Source organism: Dendropsophus ebraccatus, chromosome 8, assembly GCF_027789765.1.
Source record: "Dendropsophus ebraccatus isolate aDenEbr1 chromosome 8, aDenEbr1.pat, whole genome shotgun sequence".
NCBI classification, from domain to species: domain Eukaryota; kingdom Metazoa; phylum Chordata; class Amphibia; order Anura; family Hylidae; genus Dendropsophus; species Dendropsophus ebraccatus.
Window position 1 is genome coordinate 57,977,045 of NC_091461.1, and position 25,231 is coordinate 58,002,275.

The 25,231-nt window shown below is 41.3% G+C and overlaps 1 protein-coding gene across 4 annotated transcripts in view; it reads right to left on the minus strand.

Moving 5' to 3' along the window:
• Nucleotides 1-25,231, minus strand: part of MARCHF8 (membrane associated ring-CH-type finger 8) — a 177,672-nt gene that overhangs the window by 35,264 nt on the left and 117,177 nt on the right. The window contains exon 1 of one of the 4 annotated variants that reach the window (XM_069980493.1): nt 21,242-21,333. The exons of the other annotated variants lie outside the window; for them this stretch is intronic. Coding sequence (XP_069836594.1) covers nt 21,242-21,271 — 30 coding nt within the window. The 5' untranslated portion in view covers nt 21,272-21,333. Of the gene's footprint in view, nt 1-21,241; nt 21,334-25,231 lie in introns of those variants that run through there. 4 annotated transcript variants of the gene reach the window in all.

Below are 25,231 nucleotides of genomic sequence, written 5' to 3' on the forward strand. Positions count from 1 at the left end.
GTCAGAACTTTATTGCTATCAACAAACAAATCGCACAACCTGCCAAAAAAAACTAAAAAACTAACCTATATGTACAGGACACAACAAGGTGACCTCAATATTTAGATAGAAAGCATAATAACTTCATGCCAAGATAATAATAATATATACTGTGTTTCCCCGAAAATAAGACGCCCTCCTAAAATAAGACACCTAAGCTACTCTACCTCTCGTCTAAACTAAGGCACCTCCCCGAAAAAAGGCACCCCCTGAAAGTAAGGCCACTCCTACCTCACCTAATCCCATGGCCCCTCTCCTAATCCCATGACCCCCACGTCCTCTGCACCTCCCAACGCATGCCGCCATATGTCATCACGCCACTGACCCACCTCACGCAGTTCACCCGCCGGTGAGAAATAAGACATCCCCTGAAAATAAGACGTAGTGCCTTTTTTTCGGGGGGGGGGGGGGGGGGGGGGATATAAGGCACAGTCTTATTTTTAGGGAAACACGGTATCTATATAGACTGCAGTTTCTAGGTCATGAGGCATCTGTCTAACAGCTACGGCAGTGAACAATATAATCACCAAACGGTCTGTTTCTGGTAGCCACTCGCAGTCAGTATCTCACATCTTCATATAGAATAAGAAATGCAATAGGCAGCACTCCGATGTAGTGGTAAAAAGAAAGGCTCATTTATGCACCCATTAATCGTGCAACGTTTCGACTCTACTATAGAGCCTTCCTCAGGTTTGGGAAAGAAACAAGCCTTTCTCTTCACCACTACATTGGAGTGCCGCTCACTGCATCTCTTCCTGCCATGTGTGAATATGCCCTAACCAAATGTTTGGCCATCAGGGATGTATCTGGCAGGCTAAGTTTAGAATTAAATTCCTAGGTTTTATTTTTAACAAGCTGAAAAACAAGGCATGCTGGGAAGAAAATTATGAATTTATCAGTGACAATCAGTGTGGGAGGAAGCCTTAACAAATGTAACAGCTTTATTGTACACGTAAGATGACATATACCCTGAAAAGATTTGGTTCAATTGTCTGGAAATAAGCATTCATTTTATTTCATTTATATAAAGTTTTTTTTCCCCCTATTATACTGAATAATTCTTTAAGGATCTTCTCCTTGTACAAGGACAGACACAGACTATCGGTAAATGTATTCAGTCATCAGCCATAACATTACAACTACTGGCAGGTTAACTAGGCACCATGTATTATCTGGTAACAATGGCACTTTCAATGCGCTGAGCAGGCAGAGATAACATAGCGCCATATCAGGAGAAGAAGGCACAATTGCTAAATAAATTGGCAAATATGAAAAGTCCTACAAGTATAACTATGTTAGTTGTGATGAGAATACCCCTTTAAGTTCCAGACAAAGAGACACCCTGTGAACGGCCTAAAAAGGTTTTACTTCAAAATAGATTCCTCAGTAGCAAGAAAACACCATAGCTTACATTAATTTCCAACAGGGTCAGAGGATCTAAGTATTTATACTGTCTTGTACTGTTTTCATAGATACATCCTCTTATGACGCCATTGGCATTTAATAAAGCGGGATCAGGAATTGAATGTGAAGCTTCCAAACTCGGAAACTGATAACTTTGTTAAACAAGTTGAACAATAGAAATGTTTTGACCCTGGAATTTTGCCAAGATGATTTCCAGTTAAAAATGTGAAACTTTACAGCAATTCATTCCACGCGGAGAAAAAACCCTGTCCCGGGAACTTACAGTATTTGTGCACCTGGAATATGGTTGCTAAATATTGAAGTAATATTAGAATATTTTAAGGGACAGTAAGGTTATAAAAAAAATTAATTATTACTAGTCTAGTATTTACCTTGAAAGCAATCTATCTCCCTCCATGTGACAGCTTGGTTAAAAAGGGGTTAAAGGGGTATTCCTCCCAAGAGCTAAAAAAAAAAAAATGCTCCCAAACCTAGCTAGTCTTACTCACCAAGTCCCCCTGAGAATTTTGAGCCGTCTCCTGTCTTTTTAGCTGCTTCCGTTCCATAGTTACAAGTTTTTTAAAAAGCTGAACTATATCCAACATCCAACTATATCCAGCCGGACAGAAAATTACATCTCCCATCATGCAATGCTTACGTTTGATTGGTACATGATGTAGCAGAGCTGATATCCACAAGGTATAGCAGAGTTGAGTAAACGGCATAGCAGAGTTGAGCGGAGTGAGCGGCATAGCAGAGCCGAGCGGAGTGAGCGATATAGCAGAGCCGAGCGGAGTGAGCGATATAGCAGAGCCGAGCGGAGCCGAGCGGAGTGAGCGATATAGCAGAGCCGAGCGGAGTGAGCGATATAGCAGAGCCGAGCGGAGTGAGCGATATAGCAGAGCCGAGCGGAGTGAGCGATATAGCAGAGCCGAGCGGAGTGAGCGATATAGCAGAGCCGAGCGGAGTGAGCGATATAGCCGAGCCGAGCGGAGTGAGCGATATAGCCGAGCCGAGCGGAGTGAGCGATATAGCCGAGCCGAGCGGAGTGAGCGATATAGCCGAGCCGAGCGGAGTGAGCGATATAGCCGAGCCGAGCGGAGTGAGCGATATAGCCGAGCCGAGCGGAGTGAGCGATATAGCCGAGCCGAGCGGAGTGAGCGATATAGCCGAGCCGAGCGGAGTGAGCGATATAGCCGAGCCGAGCGGAGTGAGCGATATAGCCGAGCCGAGCGGAGTGAGCGATATAGCCGAGCGGAGTGAGCGATATAGCCGAGCCGAGCGGAGTGAGCGATATAGCCGAGCCGAGCGGAGTGAGCGATATAGCCGAGCCGAGAGTGAGCGATATAGCCGAGCCGAGAGTGAGCGATATAGCCGAGCCGAGAGTGAGCGATATAGCCGAGCCGAGAGTGAGCGATATAGCCGAGAGTGAGCGATATAGCTGAGCTGAGAGTGAGCGATATAGCCGAGCCAAATGATTGATATAGCAGAGGCGGGGGTCGGTTGTGTGAGCGGGTGCCGCCGCCGTTGCTGGTGAGTCCTGGGGGGGGGGGGGGGGGCGATCTGCACGGATCACCGGGACTGCTTGCGGGGGCCACAGGTGAGCTCAGTGGTGGGGGGTACAAAGGTGACCTGGGGGGAGGGAGTCGGGAGACACTGATCAGCAGCAGTCAATGTCCTCACTCACTTCAGTGTGCTGGGTTAGAACCCAGCCCATTGAAGAGACTGAGGACACGTGATGCCGTCTCGGAGGGTCGGGGCCAGGAGCGGGGAGCGTGTCGGGTTGGACTGAGATGTGATGATTCTATGCAATCACTGGGGGTGGATGCATCTAGATAACAGCAAAACTGTGCAGAATCCATAATAACTCTATATTGGAAAGATGGAAAGCTATGGGTGGGCAATGTATTAATGCAAAAAAAAATTGGGGGGGGAATACCCCTTTAAGGAGTTCACATATATATTTTGGTCAGTATCTGGTCCTCATTTTGATTATTTTTTTTTTTGCCAAAACCAAGAGTGAATCCAAAGGACTAGAAATGTTTCAATTATAATTTTTCTCTGTGTCTGTCCCACACCCCTGGATTCGGCTAAATATACTCATCAAAATACCAAAGTAATCCAGCCACAATCCATCTTACTCCAGTAAATTTCTTTCTAGACAAAAGTTAGTTGACACCACGGGGAACATTTAAAGTGTCCCTGTCACATTAAAAAAAAAACAACAACTTTTGATTAGTCCTAGAGACAAAAGTCAATACCTGGGTTTTTAGAGCCCTAGCAATCATTAGATACAGGCAGAAGTGTAATGCTAAGCCTTCCACTCCACAACTCAGACCTGCGCTCTTAGTCTCCCCGCAGGAGATTGTCTTCAGACACTTACAAGGGAGACTGCCGCAGTAAGGGCCCTATTACACGGGACGATTATAGTGCGAAAAAACGTTAAATCTTTCGAATTTAAACGATAATCGTTCTGTGTAATTGCAGGCAACGATTGGAAAATCGTTCATATGTCGTTGATTTAGATTTGAACCTAAAATTATCATTAATCGTTCGCTAGTTTTTCGTTAGTCGTTAAAAATGGCCCAGTGTAATAGCTTAGTAACCCTTAGGGTCCTATTACACTGAGCGGTTTTTAACAATTAACGACTAAGGGTGCATTTACACAGAGAGATTTATCCTGGTTCCTGGTTTTGGGCTTGTTTATCATTAACCTAAAATCGTTCACCATATTACACAGAGCGATAATCATTAGTTGCGATCGTTACTATGACCGTTTATTCCTTCAGATCCCAGAAAAACAATGAACAATGTGCAATTACACTGAACGATTAGTGAAAAAAGGCGGAACTTGAGCGAACGAACGTGGAAATACAGCGAACGATTAACGATAATTTTAGGTTCAAATCTAAATCAACGATCAACGACACACGAACGATTTTTCAATCGTTGTCTGCAAATATACAGAACGATCATTTAAATTCGAACGATTTAACGATTTTTCGCACGATAATCGTCCCGTGTAATAGGGCCCTAAGTCAGAAAAGGCATGAACTGGGGAGTGAAGCACTTCGCTGAGTGCTACTCCCGGCTTTATCTAACGATTGGTTAAATACTTTGACCGATCAAAACTTTTCACGTCATATTTTTTTACAGTCACAGTATTAATTTAAGTTAATCTTTCTGTTCCTTTTTTTGTTTCAAAAATTCACCTCTTCTGTCTGCTGGCCAGCACTGACAAGACAAGACACTACGATGTGCGAATTTCAATGTGTACCTACTACAAGAAGCAAAACTGTTAACGACCAGTGATTGTTACGCTATAACAGCAAAAGTAGAAGTACAAGTAAATCCTGTAAATTTCGTCCATGTCAAGCAGAAACTCTCATGGACCATAACATGTGACATAACAATGGTTTTCTAATTCTCTTCCCACTCATTAAGAACTGTAATGCAAAAGCTTAAATCCAGTCAAATTTGCGGGAAAAAAAACACTAAATATGAATATAAGTTTCATCAGATACAATGCAGTCACAGAAGTTCATCAGGATATATCCTATGTCATAAAAGTTACATAACCTGGCTGATTTAATCTGTATTCCTCTACCAGTAGAAATTCTTCTTGCACTGTTTTAATGCGGCATAAACAAAGTATCAATCAGTCAAAACTTAATCTTTTGTGCCAAGACGCCTTTTCACAAAGAGTGGGCTGTGGTGAATATATTGCTATGCGCCATTTTAGTAACCAAAGTCCATTACGCCGCACTTAAGCCCAGTAAAGATGATAACCCATTATTGATCATCCCATTTAGAGAGTCCCTTGGAAACATCTAAGCACCCTCTTATGGTTTAGTCTGAATATAGTTTTCAGAGCAGCTTGTACTAGGGATCTTATTTACTGCTGGTTCTCTATCATTTATTGACACGCAGAAGAGGAAATAAGACCCGTCCCAAGAGGCCAGTCCAAAGATGAGGACATTATTCCATCTCAGGTTACAGTTCTCTCTGATGTTTTCATTTTAAACAGTTAAAGAGGATGTATGAGATTAGATGAAAGGCTCTGTCCACTGCAATTCAAATGAATGGGACTGAGCTGCAACACCATACAGAATCCACAGATAAATGTGGCGCTGTTTCGAAAAGCAAAATTTCCCTTTAGATGTCTGCAAGAAGTTGAAGAACAGCATTTTCATGGAGGTATAATGGAGAGGCTTGTGTTAATTTAATACGAGGATTACCACATCTACCAAATGCTGACCCCAAAATGTGATTGGAACTACGTACCCAATATTCTATTTTCCACAGGAAATTGATTTGGTATTTCTGCAGTGAACTGGTAACAACAGAGCTGCAGTAAGTGCACTTTTCTGACAAATCTAAGTGGCTCTAAATTAGTATGCTTTGTAGATACAGTATTACAGTGAAGAACACTTAGCCAACACGTGTCCCAGCATGGCACAATTGTATCGCGTTAAGTCAAGCTATTTAACTACATAACAAACTATATTAATTAGTTAACTATTTGATATCTTAAGTCTCCCTCCAATCTTTAAAGGGGTTATCCAGTATTAAAAAAGGCATGGCTACTTTCTTGTAAAAACAACACCATCCCTGTCCCTAGGTCGCGTGTGATATTACAATTCAGATCCATTCACTTCAATGGAAATGAGGACTTGAGGGATGCTGTTTCTGGAATAAAGCTGCCATGTTGTACTAAACCTGAAAAACCCCTTTAAACCTACTCCCATAAGTAGCGGATCCACAACTGCAGATAAAATGGGGACCCACTGATATGCTTGTGCACAAAGCAGGTTTTTTTTTTTTAGGTTCTAGATCTAAATCTACAAAGACAAAAATAGGACCTGCACTTATATGGTCTGTATTTGTGGCATGGAGGTGCCCATATAACTCAATAGGCCAGTGAAAAGTTTGTGATTGTTCACAGGCAAATAGATTCTAACAGTGCCATAGAAACATGATGACTATCTAGACCTTCTGGCATATTACCTAGGAATATAATGGAATCTATTTTAAATACATTTTTATAAAGAAGCATGCAGAAAGGGAAATAAAAACAAGACGAGAAAAGAAAAGTTAGCTATTCTAAAATAATTGTATTACATAAGGGGGGGGGGATGAGCTGCAATTCCTGGCACAGGCTATGGACAAGAGGGGCGCTGTTTCTGGAAATAAACATCATAATCTCTTGCGATTTCTTCAATAATCCTCATTGTAGTCATTATGTGACAAGTGACTTTCTACCAGAACTCATCAATTAACAGATTTCCATACAAGATACAAGGGGTTATGAGGCTTTGTATATCTAACTATGAGAACAGGTGAGACATTGATTATTATCCTGGCTGTTAATGTGAGATGCTATCTGGTTAATGCGTCACTCCACTGTACTCAGAAAATACCTTATGCCAAGGTTCAAACGTACTGCATAATAATGGTATTGTTTAGGCCAGAGTTCACACACACTAAATAATACCTTCTCTCATCTGTTTGGAGGCAGAAACTAAAGCTTCTCTGTCCATTTTGGGACAAACATTATTACAGGTCCACTATGCCAATTCTGACATTATAACAGTGATCTGAGGTCAGGAGGGAGATTTCTATTTTTCTGTGAGGAGACCTTGTTTCATCTGGGACCAGAAGCTCCGAGCATTGCCTCAACTATTCATGAAAGAGGTTCTCCCATTCGAAAGAGTGTAGCAATCGGCTGATCTGGTGGTCTGCCTGCCCCTCTTTCCAGAAAAGTCTGCTGAAGTTGGAGATGCTTTTTACAGCAGTTCTCCACTCTACACTATAGGAAGAACCTAAGTGTTGGCAATATATGTTATACACAGCTCAACTGATGTAGAGGTCGTATGTTTGTTGCACTAGAATGGAACACACAACTGGGTATTAACTCTGAACTTGAAGGGCACTGAGGTTTAGTAGCTACTAGAAAGTGTGATGGACTCCACACAGAGAACCAGGCCTCCATGGCTTACCAGATGTACTATAATTTACACCAGGAGTTGGTATTAAAAGGCTCATGGACTTGACACATCCTAGGCCGGTGTATAAATGCTCTTTGTTTCCATATTAATGTACCTCTACAAAAAAAAACACAACATGCACTGGGGTATCCGTGTGGGGACTACATCCATAGAGCAGTTTTTGCAACACCTTTCAAATGTTATACAAAATCTTTATCACATTTCCTGTTTCACGGCCTTTTAATGGTGCCAAAGTAGGATGGCAAAACTCCAACCCTGTTCTTTGTTCTGTAAACCCACATGGACAACTGGGATCTGAAAAAAAAAACTAACTTTTGACATGTCAAAGGTTTTGAACAGTGATGATACCCCCATGTATCAGAAAAGAGCATGGTGAAGCACGTGGTAGCCCTTTCCATTTCCGCACTCGCAGTGGTCTATATCCAGGAGGCTCCATAATAGGTCTATGGAGCAGCCTGGACTCAAAGGAACAGCGGTAAAGTCAAAACTTTTGTTGAGAACCAAACCCTTAACAAAATCCTTAGCAAAGTTTTCATATACTACACACTGAGTACACTTTAATATCAGTCAGGATGTGCAAGCTGATGTATTATAATCATGTGCAAGACAAGGCATTAAACTTACATGAAGATGGATAACCCCTTTACCAGACAAGCTGGTAGCATCAATGGATAAATTACAGCACACATCTAAGTGGGAATCATCATTAATGCTGAACACTAGAAGAGATTACCACATTCTACTAAATGAAATGTCTTCACCTGCACTCAGCTGAATTACCCATCTGCTTACATCAGCAGGCATGACCTGAAATACAAATCATTTTAGGCTCTAATGTACTTAAATGTTATGGCCTTAAGACCCAGGCCTTTCATGTCCAATTGCTAACTGCAATATTTTATTATTCCGGGCATAGAGGTTCATGCATTGTGTGTTACAAGCCAAGCATGTTTTATCCTTCTAACAGCACCCATCCCCCGACTCCAGAAAAGACTGATATATTACCGTAAGTGGGAAACGTAAATGCTAAATAGTATTATAAGAAAAGCCTACATGTAGCGTGTCATTATTCTAAAAATACATCACTTGTGTCAGCAAACAATCGTAAGGGTACAAGGACACACTGATGGCCACTTGCTTTATTACGCTTTATTAAAAAAAAAAAAATATATATATATATATATATATATATATATATATATATATATACACAAAACAGGGGCCACCCTGGTATTTCCCTATTTAGGTCCTAAAGCTCGCAACAGAGTGAGGACCTGAGGGACTACATATCAGGGTGGTTTGGTGCTCTCCCCACTAGGAGGCACCCCTTGGCAATGGGCTTCCTTCTCTGGAGAGAGGGATATCTGGCTATTCCCGTGTTTTGAGACTCGTAACTGAGGCTCCACGGACCCCTTTTTTGCATATTTAAATTTTGTATGGGACAATCAATGGAGACTCGTAAATGAGTACTCCATTGGAAATTTTCACTGTTCTCCCTGAGTTCAGTGATTGTTGTGTTTTGTTGGTCTATTTATCATTGCCCCAGTAGCCAGAATCCTGCTCCACACTGACGAGGGGCAAATACCCCGAAACTGCAGTCTGTGGATGGATGCCTAGCCTTGGTAACCCTTGTCTTATGTCGTTATACTCGCCACAGAGTTAGACTTTGACTTACAGGGGCCACCCTGGTATTTCCCTATTTAGGTCCTAAAGCTCGCAACAGAGTGAGGACCTGAGGGACTACATATCAGAGTGGTTTGGTGCTCTCCCCACTAGGAGGCACCCCTTGGCAATGGGCTTCCTTCTCTGGAGAGAGGGATATCTGGCTATTCCCGTGTTTTGAGACTCGTAACTGAGGCTCCACGGACCCCTTTTTTGCATATATATATATACACACACACACACACAAACAAGCACTAACATACATTTTCCTATCGCATTTTTAAAGACAATGTTAGAAATTTATCAATACTGTCATCAAAAAACTGATCTAAAAATATAGGAAAAGTCCCAAATTTTTGCACTTAAGCAATTGCTAAAAAAAATTGCTAAATTGTTCACTAAAACATACACAAAATATTGTGGGGAATTGTTTACATCAGACAATTGCTATAAAATTCCCCACAATGTTTTGTGTTTATTTGGATGAAGCAGGTGGGCCAGATGATGCCGTGGGGGTGGGTCAGTGGCTCTAACAGTGCTCACAGCCCAAGATTACACCGACTAACAGCGCAGGTCCGGCGCCGAGGAGGAAGGTAACACACATAACTTCCTCCTTAGCACCCCGTGCGCTATAGGGAGCTTTTAGCAGGTTAGATTCGTCTAACCTGCTGAAAGTACTCCTTTAGTTTGTTTGCAATTCACTTCATTTATTTCTTTGTACATTTACTATATAAAATACAATGCTATAAATTTGACCACTAGCTTTCTCCCTTACTGGAAAACTGCAGTCAAGGCTCTGGCACTAAGGTCATTGGGTCTTTAGTAACAGCAAAAGAAAGACCAAATGCAGGAAATGATGTCAGTTGACCAAGGAAAGCTGAATGCCAATTGGCCAGCAGCCGTGCACTGCTGCAGATGACACATCTAACTGATAAAGAAAGGCCCGCCCACCAGCTCAGAGAGCAATGCAGAAGCATGAGAAGCACAATGGGGCATTAAACAAGCTGCTGGAACCGTGAAATTAAAATAAAAGTCGGCAGAATACTTACATACAGGCATTAACTGTATATTTGCTTTTGTCATGACAGGTCACTTTAAGATTGTTTTTTTTCGGTGTAAACCACTCACTTTCCCTTGGATGGGAAGGCTCCTTTGTCCTTGATTTTTCCTGCTTCCCACACATTCTATAGTGTTATGCCTATAACCCAAACTCCCCATCCCCCACCCCCCCAAAAAAAAAAAAAAACATTCATACAGAAACACACCGAGAGTGTCCGCAGATACAACCAGTTCTTTGTCTACACCTTACTCTCTTACCATGGAGAGTCCAAACGTAGCGTCTGCAGATTTACAGAGAACCTGCTGGAAATTGAGGACGATACCTCTTTCCCCTATGATACAACACAGACTGCTATAATCACATGTACTACTCATTTATGCAAAGAGCTCTAGTGATTGGTACGCTATAAAATGACTCTAAATTGGTGCATGTGGCATATACCAGAAATATTATCTAGGCTTTCGGATGCTTCTTCCATGCATGTATTTAGCAGTGCTAAATATATAATCCAGCGGCAGACATTGCTTCTCTATATGCTGTCTACTGCCTTCTGTAAATAGGGTAAGAGATGACATTTGCCGGCCCTTTTCACACCGCAAAGCTGAAGACTGATGGTTTCAGCTGGAATCCCCAGTGCCGAGGTTAAAATGGATGTCTCCCCAGAGCACAGCATTGACTGCACAGTAACCATGGAAACAACAGACACTAGAGATTAGGAAAACAATGTTTTTAAATACTAAAAATATGATATATACATAGGAGGAGAAAAGTAGGAAGGATTACAGGGAGCTGTAGATGGTATACACTTTAGAGAGGTAGCTGTCACCCCAGAGTTGGCTTTTCATGTAGGACCACTATAAAGGACCATGCAGACTGTGAGATGCATATGGGCTCTGTATTCTGAGCTCTATTACCGCATTGTTTCAGTCTTTGCATACATGAGCATTTTCTTTACTGATCCCTGTAGTATTGAGCAGCAGAACCATTTATGTATACAATAGAACAGATCACAAACATGTCAAGATAGAAAAGAGGCAGGCCACCCATTGGATGACTTAAAAGTGTTTTTTTTTTAATCAACTGGTGTCAGAGAGTTATAGATTTATAAAAAACAAAAAAACAAAACTTAAAGAGAACCAATCACCTGAAATTAACTGTCCCTATAATAAAAGATTCTCTGTCCCCAAGTCTATTCCTGAAGATACAGACTGCCTGTGCAGTCTGTATCTTATGCTTTTACCTAATCCAGTATAGCAGAGAAGTAAGGCCGGGGGCGGCCATCTTGATGACGTCACAGTGGTGCGTTCCAGCGCTGGAACGCAAGGGATGTAATCAAGATGGCGCCCGGCTTTACTGAACCGCTACAGAGGAGTAGGTAAAGTATAACATACAGACTGCAAAGGCAGTCTGTATCTTCATGAAGTTTATTTCTGAAGATACAGACTGCCTGTGCAGTCTGTATCTTATACTTTACCCACTCCTCTGTAGCGGTGCAGTAAAGCCGGGCGCCATCTTGATTACGTCCCTTGCGTTCAAGCGCTGGAACGCACCACTGACGTCATCAAGATGGCCGCCCCCGGCCTTACTGCTCCGCTATACAGGATTAGGTAAAAGCATAAGATACAGACTGCACAGGCAGTCTGTATCTTCAGAGATAAGCTAAGAGGCTCAGTTAGGGCATTCATACACAGCGATCTGGCGCTGTATAGTGCGGGATCACTGTGTATTTACAGAGCGGTGGCAAAGGCTCATGGGAGCCCTTCCCGCCGCTCGGCATGCCGGGAGCTTCCTGTTGCGTGCCGTCTCTTTTCAAAAGAGCCGGCGCGAGACAGGAAAAGAAAATAAGTATGTTGCGAAAACGTGGCCGTAAAAGTTATTAATTCAAATTACAAATATTAATAAAATAACAATTTTAATCTAATTATCAAAAAAAATAATAATTTTCGCCCATGATTGGTTCTCTTTAAGTCTTTCAGTATTTATCAGCTACTGTATGTCCTTCAGGGAATGGTGTATTCTTTCCAGCCTGACACAGTGCTCTCTGCTGCCACCTCTGTCCATGTCGGGAACTGTCAAGAGCAGGAGAGGTTTTCTATGGCAATTTGTTACGGCTCTACACAGTTCCTGTCATGGACAGAGGTGGCAGCAGAGAGCACTGTGTCACACTGGAAATAATACACCACTTCCTGTAGGACGTACAGCAGCTGTTCTATAATAGTTTGTAGAAGGTTGATTGGATCAAGAGAAGCTAGGGGGAAGTCGGGACGATTATCGGCCATTATGGAAGATAATCACTTTGTGTAATAGAAGGCAACGATCAGCCGACATGCCATATGTCAAGTGCTCATTGTCTTTTCATGTCTTTCAACATGTTGAAAGACAAATGAGGAGGATCGCAACGATCTGCTGCCGTTGCTCCATGTAACAGACCGCCTCTATCTCCTATGGGCTTCCTAGACAAAGAGGAGCAAGTGAGCGCTGACCTGACAGAGATCGCCGTGTGTAATAGGGGCTTTACTTTTCTCCACTTGTGTAGTGTGTTCTTATACATCAAAATAAGTGTTACAATTTAAAGGGGCATTTCGGTTTCAGCTAAGATCGCTATTATGCATGCAGTAGCAATCTTCAAAAGTTACTTGCAGAGGATATGAATCTGTCCTGTAAGTACTTGGATCATGACAAGAGATAGCACTGATACCTGTACTGAGCCTGACCTGTGTATCCATCACATGACCAGGACAAAATTTCCATGTCCTGGAATAAAGGTTCGTCAGCAACATCAGCAAGCATTGGCCTTGTAAACTACAAGGAACTGATACAGAAAGTATATTATAACTTTTACTTACTATTCAATAAAAAATATTTTATTCCTAAAGACAGAAGACCCCCTGGGGTACATTCATATGCTGCACATTTGCTGTGGATCTGCACCAAAACAAATCAATATTTTATAATCAGTTGCAGAAAATCCACAGCAGAGCCGCAGCAAGTGACCAGATCCTTCAGCCGGGCACAGCTGGTCTAATACACCCATGTAGCTAAAAGCACATTTTAAAGGGAAATCATCACATTCAACCAATGCCAGCTGGAAGGAAAGTGCAGGTTTCTATTGTTGAAATCACAGGCCTTGGATGGAGTAATTGCACCTATTATCTCCGTCACTTTCTTTCCTCACACACAAGGCATTACCACTTGTATGGCACTACAGTATAATAGGTAGACATCAGCTGTAAGCAGCTAATGCTTCTATCCTAGGCTTAGAGGGCCGACACCCCAGGACGGAACTACGTAAGAGACTTCCATGTGGAGAGGACTGCTGTGAACGACTCAAATAGAAATACAGTTGTCAAGAACACACACGGATCACAGATCAATAAACCAGGAAGAATCACATTGGCTTGACATTTCTTGGCGGAACACTGATCGCTTTCTCCAGTTTTAAAAGGTTATAACAAAAATATATATTTTTTATTGATTTTAGGTAGACCAGTGGTTCACTACTTTTAATCCAACCAGGGAGACATGTGCATGGACTGTGACATTATTGGAAATTATTATGGAAATTATTATGAGCCTCCATAGGGACTGATGGAAGTAGTTATAAATATAAATATACTGGCGCTATACACACCTAAGGAAATCAACTTTGGCATTTGGTTTCCTGGAAGATAGAGTGGAAGTACCAGTTCTGTTGCATATGACCTGTTACTTTAAGCAGTACGCCATGGAAATAGATTAAAATGTTGACCACATCCTATGGCAGCTGCTTAGAGGTTACTTGACTGTGCAAACATTGCCAGCTTGTAGAGAAGCTTTAACATACATATAAGACAATGGGGAGCGCACACAATTTATGGGATATTTCATGGTTTGCAGAAATAGGTATATTAATAATGAACTAGATGCAGTCACTGATATAAAACACAACAGTCTAGAAAAACATAGGATTTGTAAAAACAATGGGAAAGAGTAAAAAAACAAAACAACTTTCATCACTTTGTATCACTTTTTACAATGCACAATACACAATACACTTATGCTACAAGATGGAGGTATGGCAAGAAGAGGCATAGCTTAAAGTGACTGTAAAGTGAGCTCTGTGATTGGCTAGAGAAGGAAAGAAAAGTTACACAGGGCTTACAATCTATTATCATTTGAATATGAAAGGTGGAATCTGATTGGTTGCTAGGGGCAACTAAGCCTATTTCACCATGTTTGATAAATCTCCCCCTAGGTGTGAATAGTGCCGGTAAACAGCCTAGCTTTGGTCCCTTCCTCCTGAAGTGAAGAGAATGGTAAACTGCACAAAAATGTGGGGTAGATAGATAGATAGATAGATAGATAGATAGATAGATAGATAGATAGATAGACACTGATATCCACCTTTAATGATTATAAATTCTTATGTTATCAGACTTCTTTCATTCATGTCTAGGAATTGTAAGGATTTCTGTGAAGACGGCACTCAGTTATGTAGAAGTGTAAGGAGCATGATCATTTGGATCCAGCTAGGAGAGGGTTAAGTCAATGGCATTAGGACACTTCTCTAGCAGGGGGCCGTCAGCCTGCAGCAGACATTGCAGCGAGGTGGCCACTGTGGGGAGGAAGCGCTGGGTTACTGGAATCCCTGCAATTACACTGATGGGCACAGATGGCCTGGAGAGCTGCACAGGAACCGCACATAGAAATGTTATGAACTGTAAAGCCACAAGAGACTGAATGCGTGAGGTTAGCTTAAGGTCAATGAAAGGACGCCTCAAGATGGATTCAAAAGGAGGATAGGAAGACCTTGTATACATGCTGCTGCTAACATGACATATTTATAGATTACTCTTCATCTGTGTATAAAACAAATATACACTGAAGCTAATAGATTATGCTGTATACTGAAACTGCACAGGTGCAAGGGGGCACTATTTGTCTTTGTATGAACATCTCTATAGCATCCTAGAAGTACTAAACATACACTGAACTCTAGGACTGAGTCCATGATATATAGGGAGACAAAAAGCATGATTTCCTAATAGTCACACTCCTGTCCTTGTTGGCCAAAAATATATTATTATATTTTAAGCTGAAGCGGAGTCTCCAATGTCTGCTGAGTTTATAAAATAATAAACTAGAGTGTACTCACCTGGCCTCCTCCAGCTCCTGTTTGGTGACTCTAATGATGTGCTGTCCTGTCAATCACTTAGGCAGTGGTGGGTTGAGAAAGCCATTAGGATAGGCAGGACAGCACAGCACAGCATCAGGGTAGGTAAAAAAACAGGGACTAGACTGGAGCACCGATGCTGAAACGGGCAAGGTGCATACAGTGTAGTTTATTATGTTATAACCTAAGTAGGCAGAAGTTATTTTTTTATTATTATTTTTAAAATTAAAGCTGTTCTACTGGCTGATACCAGCTCAAGGAAGAGGCTTCACGTGGCGACATCATTATGCCAACTATTAGAGCAAAAGAGAAGAGTGCAACTGGACTGACCTGCTCATTCTGAGCTAAGCGGTCAAGTGGGTGGTCTTACTAAGTGACTAACAGCTCTGTATATACACACATGTCAATAACTGAGTAGAATTGCCCACTTGACTAATTAGCCCAGAATGAGGGGAAGTTTACATGAACAAATGTAACATAACTACTATTTGGGAATTAAAGTGGCACGGTCATAAAAGAGTGGTATCTGTATGATGCAAATACTAAGTAAAACAGTGGTCTTAAAGAATATACAATACAAACCACTAAGACTAGAATTTTGGGTGTGAAGCACCACATCTACAGACCTACTAAAAGCATGTATGGGTGGCACATCGGGGAGTATTATCTCAGCTTCCATTCATTACTGCCATAACAGCACAGCACTGACCAATGCCCTTATTTGAGGTTACATGAGTTAGTGGCTCTTAAATTTCATTTTGTATGACAGGACGCAATAGAATTACAGCTTTTAAGAGTTCATCTAGAACCCTGGTGCTCAACCTGCAGCTCTTTAATAATTACAGTATTCTGTACCTCAACCTTCATAGGTCATTTCCACAATATATTACCTCTGTACGCAAACAGCTAGCCCCTTATACTCTACTGTAAAGTGCTATTAAGCAAATTGATCGCGTTAACCTATAATTGGAACATAGCAAACACAGGTTGTGATTCAAGGGCATGCGCACCTTTGTATACAGTTACCAGTATCAATTTTCTGACACATCACAGGCACAATTCAGAAGAGATCATTGACAATGGGTCTACAGTAGAGATGAACGAACCTAGAGCATGCTCGAGTCTATTCGAACCCGACCGTTCTGCATTTGATTAGCAGGGGCTGCAGAACTTGGATAAAGCTCTAAGGTTGTCTGGAAAACATAGATACAGCCAATGACTATATCCATCTTTTTCACATAGCCTTAGGGCTTTATCCAAATTCAGCAGCCACCGCTAATCTAATGCCGAACGATCGGATTCGGATGGACTCGAGCATGCTTGAGGTTCGCTCATCTCTAGTCTAACTGTGCTGTCAAAAACAGCCAGGAGAACAGTAATAATAGGGGACACCAGTATAGAGATAACAGGTACAGACAATAGCTGTTCCTCACAACTCAGCCCCCCTATCCTGTAGAAAGAGCCCACAGAGCATGCTCACAAATGTGTCCCATACAAAGAATAGGGTCTGGAAATGTTCACCATCTTTATATTCATAAGGCTTGCAATAAAGCATGTTACTAAATGGGCAGAGGTCCCAGTAGTCATATCCTCACTGATCACAATGTTACATCGAATCCATTAATATGCCTTAACATTATAAATGATTGGAATACTCATTTGAATGGATAATTTATACAAGTGGCAAACATAGAAAAAAAAGTATCATCTAGAACAGAGGTGTCAAACTCAGGCCCTCCAGCTGTTACAAAACTACAATTTCCATCATGCTTTGGCTGTTCAGGCAGGATGAAAAATGTAGTTTTGCAACAGCTGGAGGGCCTGAGATTGACACCCCTGATCTGGAAGAATTGCTGCCATTTTATTAGCATACGCCTATTATGAGTGTACCACAATGATTCAACACCATCTAAGCTTTGCCAATAGGACTGAAAATAGAAGGACTGACAGGCAAAATGCTCCTCTTGATTCCAGTTCCTCTGGCCAAGACTTCAGGAAATTCTAGAACAGAAGTGAGGGTTGGCACTATGGCACTGTTTACGTAAGAGACCACGCTCATGCTGCCATCTGCACAACATGCTCACATGAAGCTCAGCCATGTTCATACATTTCTATATAACAGAATTTACTGTATACATAATGGCAGGCACCAAGTATTTAACATGTAAAGACTGCTATTATACAAAGAGACTATCAGCTCATTGGTGCAGATTATAGAAGCCTTGAGGTTCCTTAGGAATATGATTTGCATACTTAGCTCCTTTTCACTTTGCTGCATTGTGATTCAGTGTTGCATTGTACCCATCACCTCTGTGTTGGCTTATAGCAACCATTGTCTTGTCTGGTTTGTTTTCTTACAGCGTGAATGGCTGAGCAAACAATTGCTTCCCTAGCTGACTTTCTCAATGACGTGCTAAGGTGCAGACCCTGAAGAAGAATAGCAGTCACTGAGATGTCTGCATACTTCTTCAGTAATTACATCACCTGACACATCAAATTACCCTACTGTCAGAAGGCGTTACAGCATGTTATAAGCGTACTACCCAAGCTTCCCTGCTGCCAGCTTTCCAAACAGGAAATACTATAAGGGCCTGGAAGTGTGGCAATCTGGTTATGTTCACTTCACCATGATATTACAGTAGTAGTAGTAGAAGTAGTATAGTATTAGTATAGTAGTATAGTAATATTATAGGGGTCTGAAAGTGTGGCAATCTGGGTATGTTCACTTTACCATGATATTACAGTAGCACTAGCAGTAGTATAGTAGTAGTATAGTAATATTATAGGGGTCTGAAAGTGTGGCAATCTGGTTATGTTCACTTCACTATGATATTACAGTAGTACTAGCAGTAGTATAGTAATATTATAGGGGTCTGAAAGTGTGACAATCTGGTTATGTTCACTTCACTATGATATTACAGTAGTACTAGCAGTAGTATAGTAGTAGTATAGTAATATTATAGGGGTCTGAACGTGTGACAATCTGGTTATGTTCACTTCACTATGATATTACAGTAGTACTAGCAGTAGTATAGTAATATTATAGGGGTCTGAAAGTGTGGCAATCTGGTTATGTTCACTTCACTATGATATTACAGTAGTACTAGCAGTAGTATAGTAATATTATAGGGGTCTGAAAGTGTGACAATCTGGTTATGTTCACTTCACTATGATATTACAGTAGTACTAGCAGTAGTATAGTAATATTATAGGGGTCTGAAAGTGTGGCAATCTGGTTATGTTCACTTCACTATGATATTATATTGTCAAGGCATTGCAGAGTTGGAAAGCTCTAGTAATTTGGAATTTTAACCCAAATATACAAACTGCTTTTCTAAAACAGGTACAACAGTGGAGATCTATATGTTACTGTACCAATACTGCAACAACAGATTTCATTGCTAGATTATCAATATTTCTTCAAGCAACGCACTTAAAGATTCTGTAAAAATTTATTTACAATAGGGCTTAAAGGGGTTAGCCAGCGCTACAAAAACATGGTTCCTTTCTTCCAGAGACAGCACCACTCATTCCTTAGGTGCGGTTTGCAATTAAAGGGGTTATCCAGTGCTACAAAAACATGTCCACTTTTTCCCCTCTCTTGTCTCCAGATTTGGTGAGGTTTGAAACTCAGTTCCATTGAAGTAAATGGAGCTTAATTGCAAACCAAACCTGAACTGGAGACAAGAGAGGGGGGAAAGTGACCATGTTTTTGTAGCGCTGGATAACACCTTTAAGCTCCATTCACTTTACTGGAACTGAGTTACAAAATCCCACCCAAGCTGGAGACAAGAGTGGTGCTGTCTCTGGAAGAAAGTCGCCATGTTTTTGTAGCACTGGATAACCCCTTTAAATTCATGAGGCTGAGCTGCAAAAGCAGACTTTAATTCCACTTCTGGACAACCCGTTTAAAGTCAGTAGGCATCTTTTCATCATCATATAAGGATGTTGAATGTGCTAGTGCATTAATTTATCACAATTCTGCAATGCATGAGTAGGTGCCTGGGGAGGGGACATTCATTATATATACACAGTAGAGAAAGTACATTCAATACTTGCTGCCGGTTTTCAAAGCCCCAGAAGATTAATATCACATTGATTCCTACAGACTATAGAGAACTTTAATGCTCAGCCAAGTGTCACAAAACAGCTGTCCTAATTATAAGCTCATTACAATGGCCGCTGTATACACAGAGAATGCCACATTCTCATCACTGCTGTACTGTAGCTCTGGACGCCTCACAGAAGACATCTTCTAAATCGGATTAAACTGTTAGTGTAAACCACAAACTTCTCCCTGTCCTGGAATCCAACAAACAATAGTGGTAAGTACTGTATAACAGCATGAGTGGATACTGACACCTTCACCGTACCAGACTCTCGTACATGGGCTATTGTTCCTTTGTCTATTGTCTGTACATACAATGGTCAGTTGCTATCAACGAGAAGGTGTCTATTTTATGTTTAAGCCCACTGAGACTCCCCCGGGGAGGTCTGCTATTAACAAAACAGGGTTAAGTGTACAAATGCACACAATGAATGGTCGTCAGCAATGTAATCCCCACGTGATCGAACATGGCTGCCCCCTGCAAAGACAAACCCCCAGAGGACCTAAGTAAAGGAAACACTGTCACTATCTACTGGTATATTTTACAAACAGTATTGTATACAAATACTAGAATAAGGAATACAATGCAATATTGTTGTACAACATTTACATGTAGCAGAGTGGAATATGCATGACGTTTGTCCTCTGACACAGTTGGGTATTTGTAAAGAAGCTTTTACATAAGTCTGCATGCAAAATCTTAGTGTATTAACAAATAGTTAAATGGCAAACTCGGCTTTGCTACATCTCTGGGTGCGCGTCTGACACTAAGTTTCCGGATTTCCAGATACTACTATGCTATGACGAAACCTTTTCCACAGAACAGGTGATGTGATGAAATCCCTATATACACGCGGCTGTCAGTAGTAGTAACACTTCAATTGGAGTAGAGTATTTGCCCAGCAATCCAGCAGAGATAAGTAACATTTTGCAAATGGCCTCAGATCCTGCAATGAAGGAGGTATTAGTGGGGGCAGAGTGCTGTGCCAGTTCTGCAGGGCATTGCATTGGCATACAGTATAATCCCCAGCAGACCATGTGATCATCAACCTTCTCTCTGGAGATTTCACACAAAGCTAACTGTTTCTCCATGCTGCAGTGATGTCATTATTTTCCTCTAGGTAACTGGCATCTGAAGCACAAATAACAAGCCCATGGCCCGCTGGGTATACACGCTGTACCTTAGCATCATTATGCTCCTGTACACCTATTCTGTATCCTTTCATATTGCACCACCTGGCACCAACCACCAGCACCCATGGTCTTGTTAGGATACAGACAAAGGAAGCAGGGATATTTCTGACAACAAAGATATGACCTGGGTAAAAGCAGGCAGCAAATAACACGCCAAACAAAGGGCCTTTGTTTATGTTAGAGGATGCTCAAGGGATCCCCCGGGATACACGATGCCAACACCGAATACAACCGCTTTCAATTACTGTCCAATACAGTCCATATAATGTGTAGAGGTCACAGCGTAGCAGACACTACAGACATCCCTACTATACCATGGTATTAAAGGGGTCAGGTACTAGTACTACCTGCAGATGTCAAAAACTTTAATGAACCTCTAATAATCTATGTGTCCACCATACAGATGTCACTGGTTGTACTGGAGTTCACATAATATTATAAAAACAAAAAGCAATGGCTGAAATGCAATATTACAATAAAAATACACGTGATAGTAATGAAAGGCTATTTACTTTTGCAAGTAACAGGAGTCAAAAAGCTATTGGACTCCATTACAATCTGCCCGGAGTTAGAATAATAAATCAGAGATGTCTGCTGACAAAGCTTTCCCCTACCTGAAGCTTCATTTTCCAACATGAATGCATCAGAGTATCCTTATTAAAGCTTCTTCCTTTCGCATGACTCCAGTAATCCAGACTAAAAGGATGAGGTCTGAGCACATCTGCTGTCTGCCCTACATTTATCTGGAGAGGGAGAGGAAAAGTTGACTTGCCTGGGCTTGTTAAAAGCCGGCTAGGGCTAGCAAGTATGAGCAGTGTGGCCAGAGCACTTCCTCCAGCTGATTCTTGCGAGACGAGGCAATGGATGAATAATGTATGTGCTCTTCTTTATCCTCCTTCAAAGCCCACTGCCCCCGCCTCCAACTAGTGCTTTCGTGAGCTGTGAGGTTGCAGCCAGTCCTGGGTTGGCAACCGCATTAAAAATGCAGCATCATAAGGCTCACAGAGGATGGCCACCTATGCTGGAGCGCTGACAATTCAAGAGAATGCGATTTTATGGTGGATTTTATTTCAGGTTTACCAAAGTACATTTATTTTGCAATAAATGACACATCGTAACCTCAGTAATACTTATATAGTAAATTCAATTAAAAAAATGCATTTATCACCATACATAATTTACATTATAAGAACATATTTATTCATGTATATAAAATATATACAAATATAAAAAAATACAGCCAATCCTCTCTCTCTCTCTGAGACCCTCTTATCCCAAGCAGATTTCAGGATTCAGATTTTTAGTGCTCCATTCATTATGCATAGTATCTGTCTACTATGAGAAGACCACCTCCACAGAAGTCTACTTTTCAATGCAATTCTGTGGTCCGCTCAGAGGGGTTTCAGTGTACATAGATATCAAAGTAGCTATTCAGTGTACAGTGCTGTATACATATGCATAAAAATTCATGCACAAGAGCATATTTAGGATTTTATTCCACAGAAATTCTCCCTTGGCTATACTCCTACATAGGAATTGTCTGATAAAATTGTGTAACTATAGCCAAAGGCCTTCTTCACATGTCTAGTTTTATCCGTACTAAGGACCCATACATTTCAAGGGCCCAATTCATCTAAGGCTGAGTTTAATCATTTACACTGATATCTGCAGCACATAATCTGCGACAGATCCTGTGCATGTGAATAGACCATAACGCTACATTCACAAGTCCACATTTTTTTGTAGACTGTATAATCAGTCAAGGTTCATCCGTAATTCCGCAGATCCGCAAAAAGGTTGATTGTAAAATAAAGGAGGGAACCAATCCTTAATCTGCAGACATTGCCTCCAGAATGTCCGCTCCCATAGACTTTTATAAAAGAATCTGTGCTGCAATTACTCCCCGTACTAGTGCTTGTCAGTATTTTTTGGGGCAAGGATTATGACCAAATCACGGATCTGTAAACTTACTGATGTATGAACATGCCCAATAGAAAAAAAAATGGGACTGTAAAAATATGGACATGTGACTGAGGCCTTATAGTTTGGGACAGTAGATTATTTGACTATTTTCTTAAAGAGGCATTTCCATTGTATATCAGATGGACTGCTTTGGAAATGTAATATATGATATATTGTGTGTCTACTGTACATTATATTAATATCGGCAAAGGCACAGTGTGAGGGTCCAGGGCTGCTTTGTCAGATTTCAGATGGTGTGGGCACATGTACATGGGTTGATGGTTCACTTACAGATCTACATTACAGGACAAAAAAAGGCAAAATGACCAGCCTGTCCTCAACTAGACAATAAAAAGTTGGATAATGGGTCTACACCGAGGCCAATTTCAGGGAATGGAGAAGACAAATTGAAAAAATGTTGCCATTAATTTTAACCTACCTTAGGGCCCTATTACAGTATTGCAGTATCAGGCCGTTTCAGCAGATCATTTCTGCGTGTAATAAAGACAACGATCAGCCGATGACAACAATCATCAGCTGATCGTGTCTTTAGATCCAGATCTAAAATCAATGGCCCCTGACCGTGCATCACTACGTGTAACAGTGATACGCAGCCGACGGCTGATGACTGTGTAAAGAAAATTATTACGTTCATACATTACCCCTCCACGCTCCCTTTGTTCCTACCCACTGTCCGCAGCCTCCGTGCAAACGAAGGCCAGTGATTGGCTGAGCAGCCTGCCACTTTAGAAGTTGGCTCTGAAGTTGCACCAGAGGCTGCGGACAGCAGGCAGGAGTGAAGAGAACACCGGGGAGCGTGGAGAGGTAATGTATGTACTTCACTACAGCAAGGGCTACATGGTCATCGCTAACTATCTCCATGCAGCCCTTGCTGCACGATCATCGAGCTGTGTAATAGGCTCAGTATACAAGTGCCAGCGCTCGTTTACTATAGTGATTGGGCCGTGTAATATGACCCTTAGAGCTGAGCTTAAGAAGTGGTGACAGTTGAGAAAGGCGGACCACGCCGAAACGCGTCCTGTTTATCTACTACGTGCACCTCCATATGGAATAAAGAATTTAATTGCAAAGTTATGCTGAGTGAGTGCCGGGAATTTTCTTCTTCTAAGAAGTGGTAGACCTTCACCTTTAAAGGATGTATCAGCAATATATTATGCTGTGTTTTACACAAAAGAGTGTATTGATCCATATATTCCTCAGTAGAGCTGACAATGTCATTTTTGTTGAGTAAAATTAGCTTTTTCCCCCATCCATGACACCGATATAGCAAAATCCTAGTTCACATTGATAAATGGGTTTTTACCAACATGGTGGGGGAAAAAAAAAGGTGCAGATATTAGGATATAGTATGGATGTTCAAACACTTTGCAACAAGTCTTATATTGCAGGTAAATCCGCATTTAAACCTGGTTTGAATGCTGCCAAATATTATTAACTTCTTCATAGGTCAAGATGACATTGTATGAAGGTGGTTCATTCATACTGAGATATAAAGAACAATACAAAAAAAAGTTTTTTGCAATGAATTATCAAATTTTCTGTTTTGCGTTATTTACTTTCCGACAGAAACAGGTTACAATGTCAGGCCAAATACATGTGACGACTATCTTCTCTCCATGTAGGAAATGGACAAAGAGAGCTCTACTGTTAGGACTCGGCACTGAACTCCACGCATCTCATCTGCTTTGTTTACTATCCTCCAAACCATTTGGAATTGTTCAAATATTTAGCGGCATGGACCATACCACTGTAATAGTTACAGGCAGTTGACAGGAGGATTATGCCCTTCTGTATTTAACTAAATTAAGTTCTTTCGTTACATTCAGCTCTATGGAATAAACCCTTATGAACAGTAAGTGTAGAGCGCACCAATCACATCATCTGCCTCCTTCCACTCTTCCTGGCTGCCATGGAAACTAGACAGCGTGTAAACACTATTGTAGTCACCATGGAAAATGATTGGAAAAGGAAGAAACATCTTCTACATCTCTGGCCTTTGTTTATTAATATAATTCCCAATGAATGACAATGTCTGTGAGCTTCATGCAAGTAATGTTACTCCCTGCTTCCCCGATACCAAACAGTGAGAATCTTTTTCTGGTCATTGATACAAGTCAATATAATGAATAGGATGAGGGTGGAAGCTTTCAGAACATATTAGGCACATTACAAAATAAAAATATTTTTGACATACAGATAAAACATAGGGACGTACACTACTAAGGGTAAAGAAAAAGAGGAGGATATAACAGGAGATCAGGTAAAACTGGGTGTAGGGAAATCAGCACATGGTGTGGAAGTTCTGATATTTTTCACAAAGATGAGATGATGATGGTAAAAAATCTATTATTTTAAATGCAGCAGAAGTCTTACATAACTTGCACAATATTTACTACAAGTTTGGATACTGCACTTGTCCATTGCGCATGGCCCCAGTAAAGGGGTTATAGCTTCAGTACAAAAGGGCCATGGCCTAAATGCACCCAATTCTGGTTAGACAACTAATAGCTGGCAGCTGGCCTACACCTGGACTAGACAGTTCTCGGATATGTGAGATTTAGAAACAGCATTATGCTCTGATAAATCTAGCATATTTAATGTCTGCATTAAAAATGAGACTG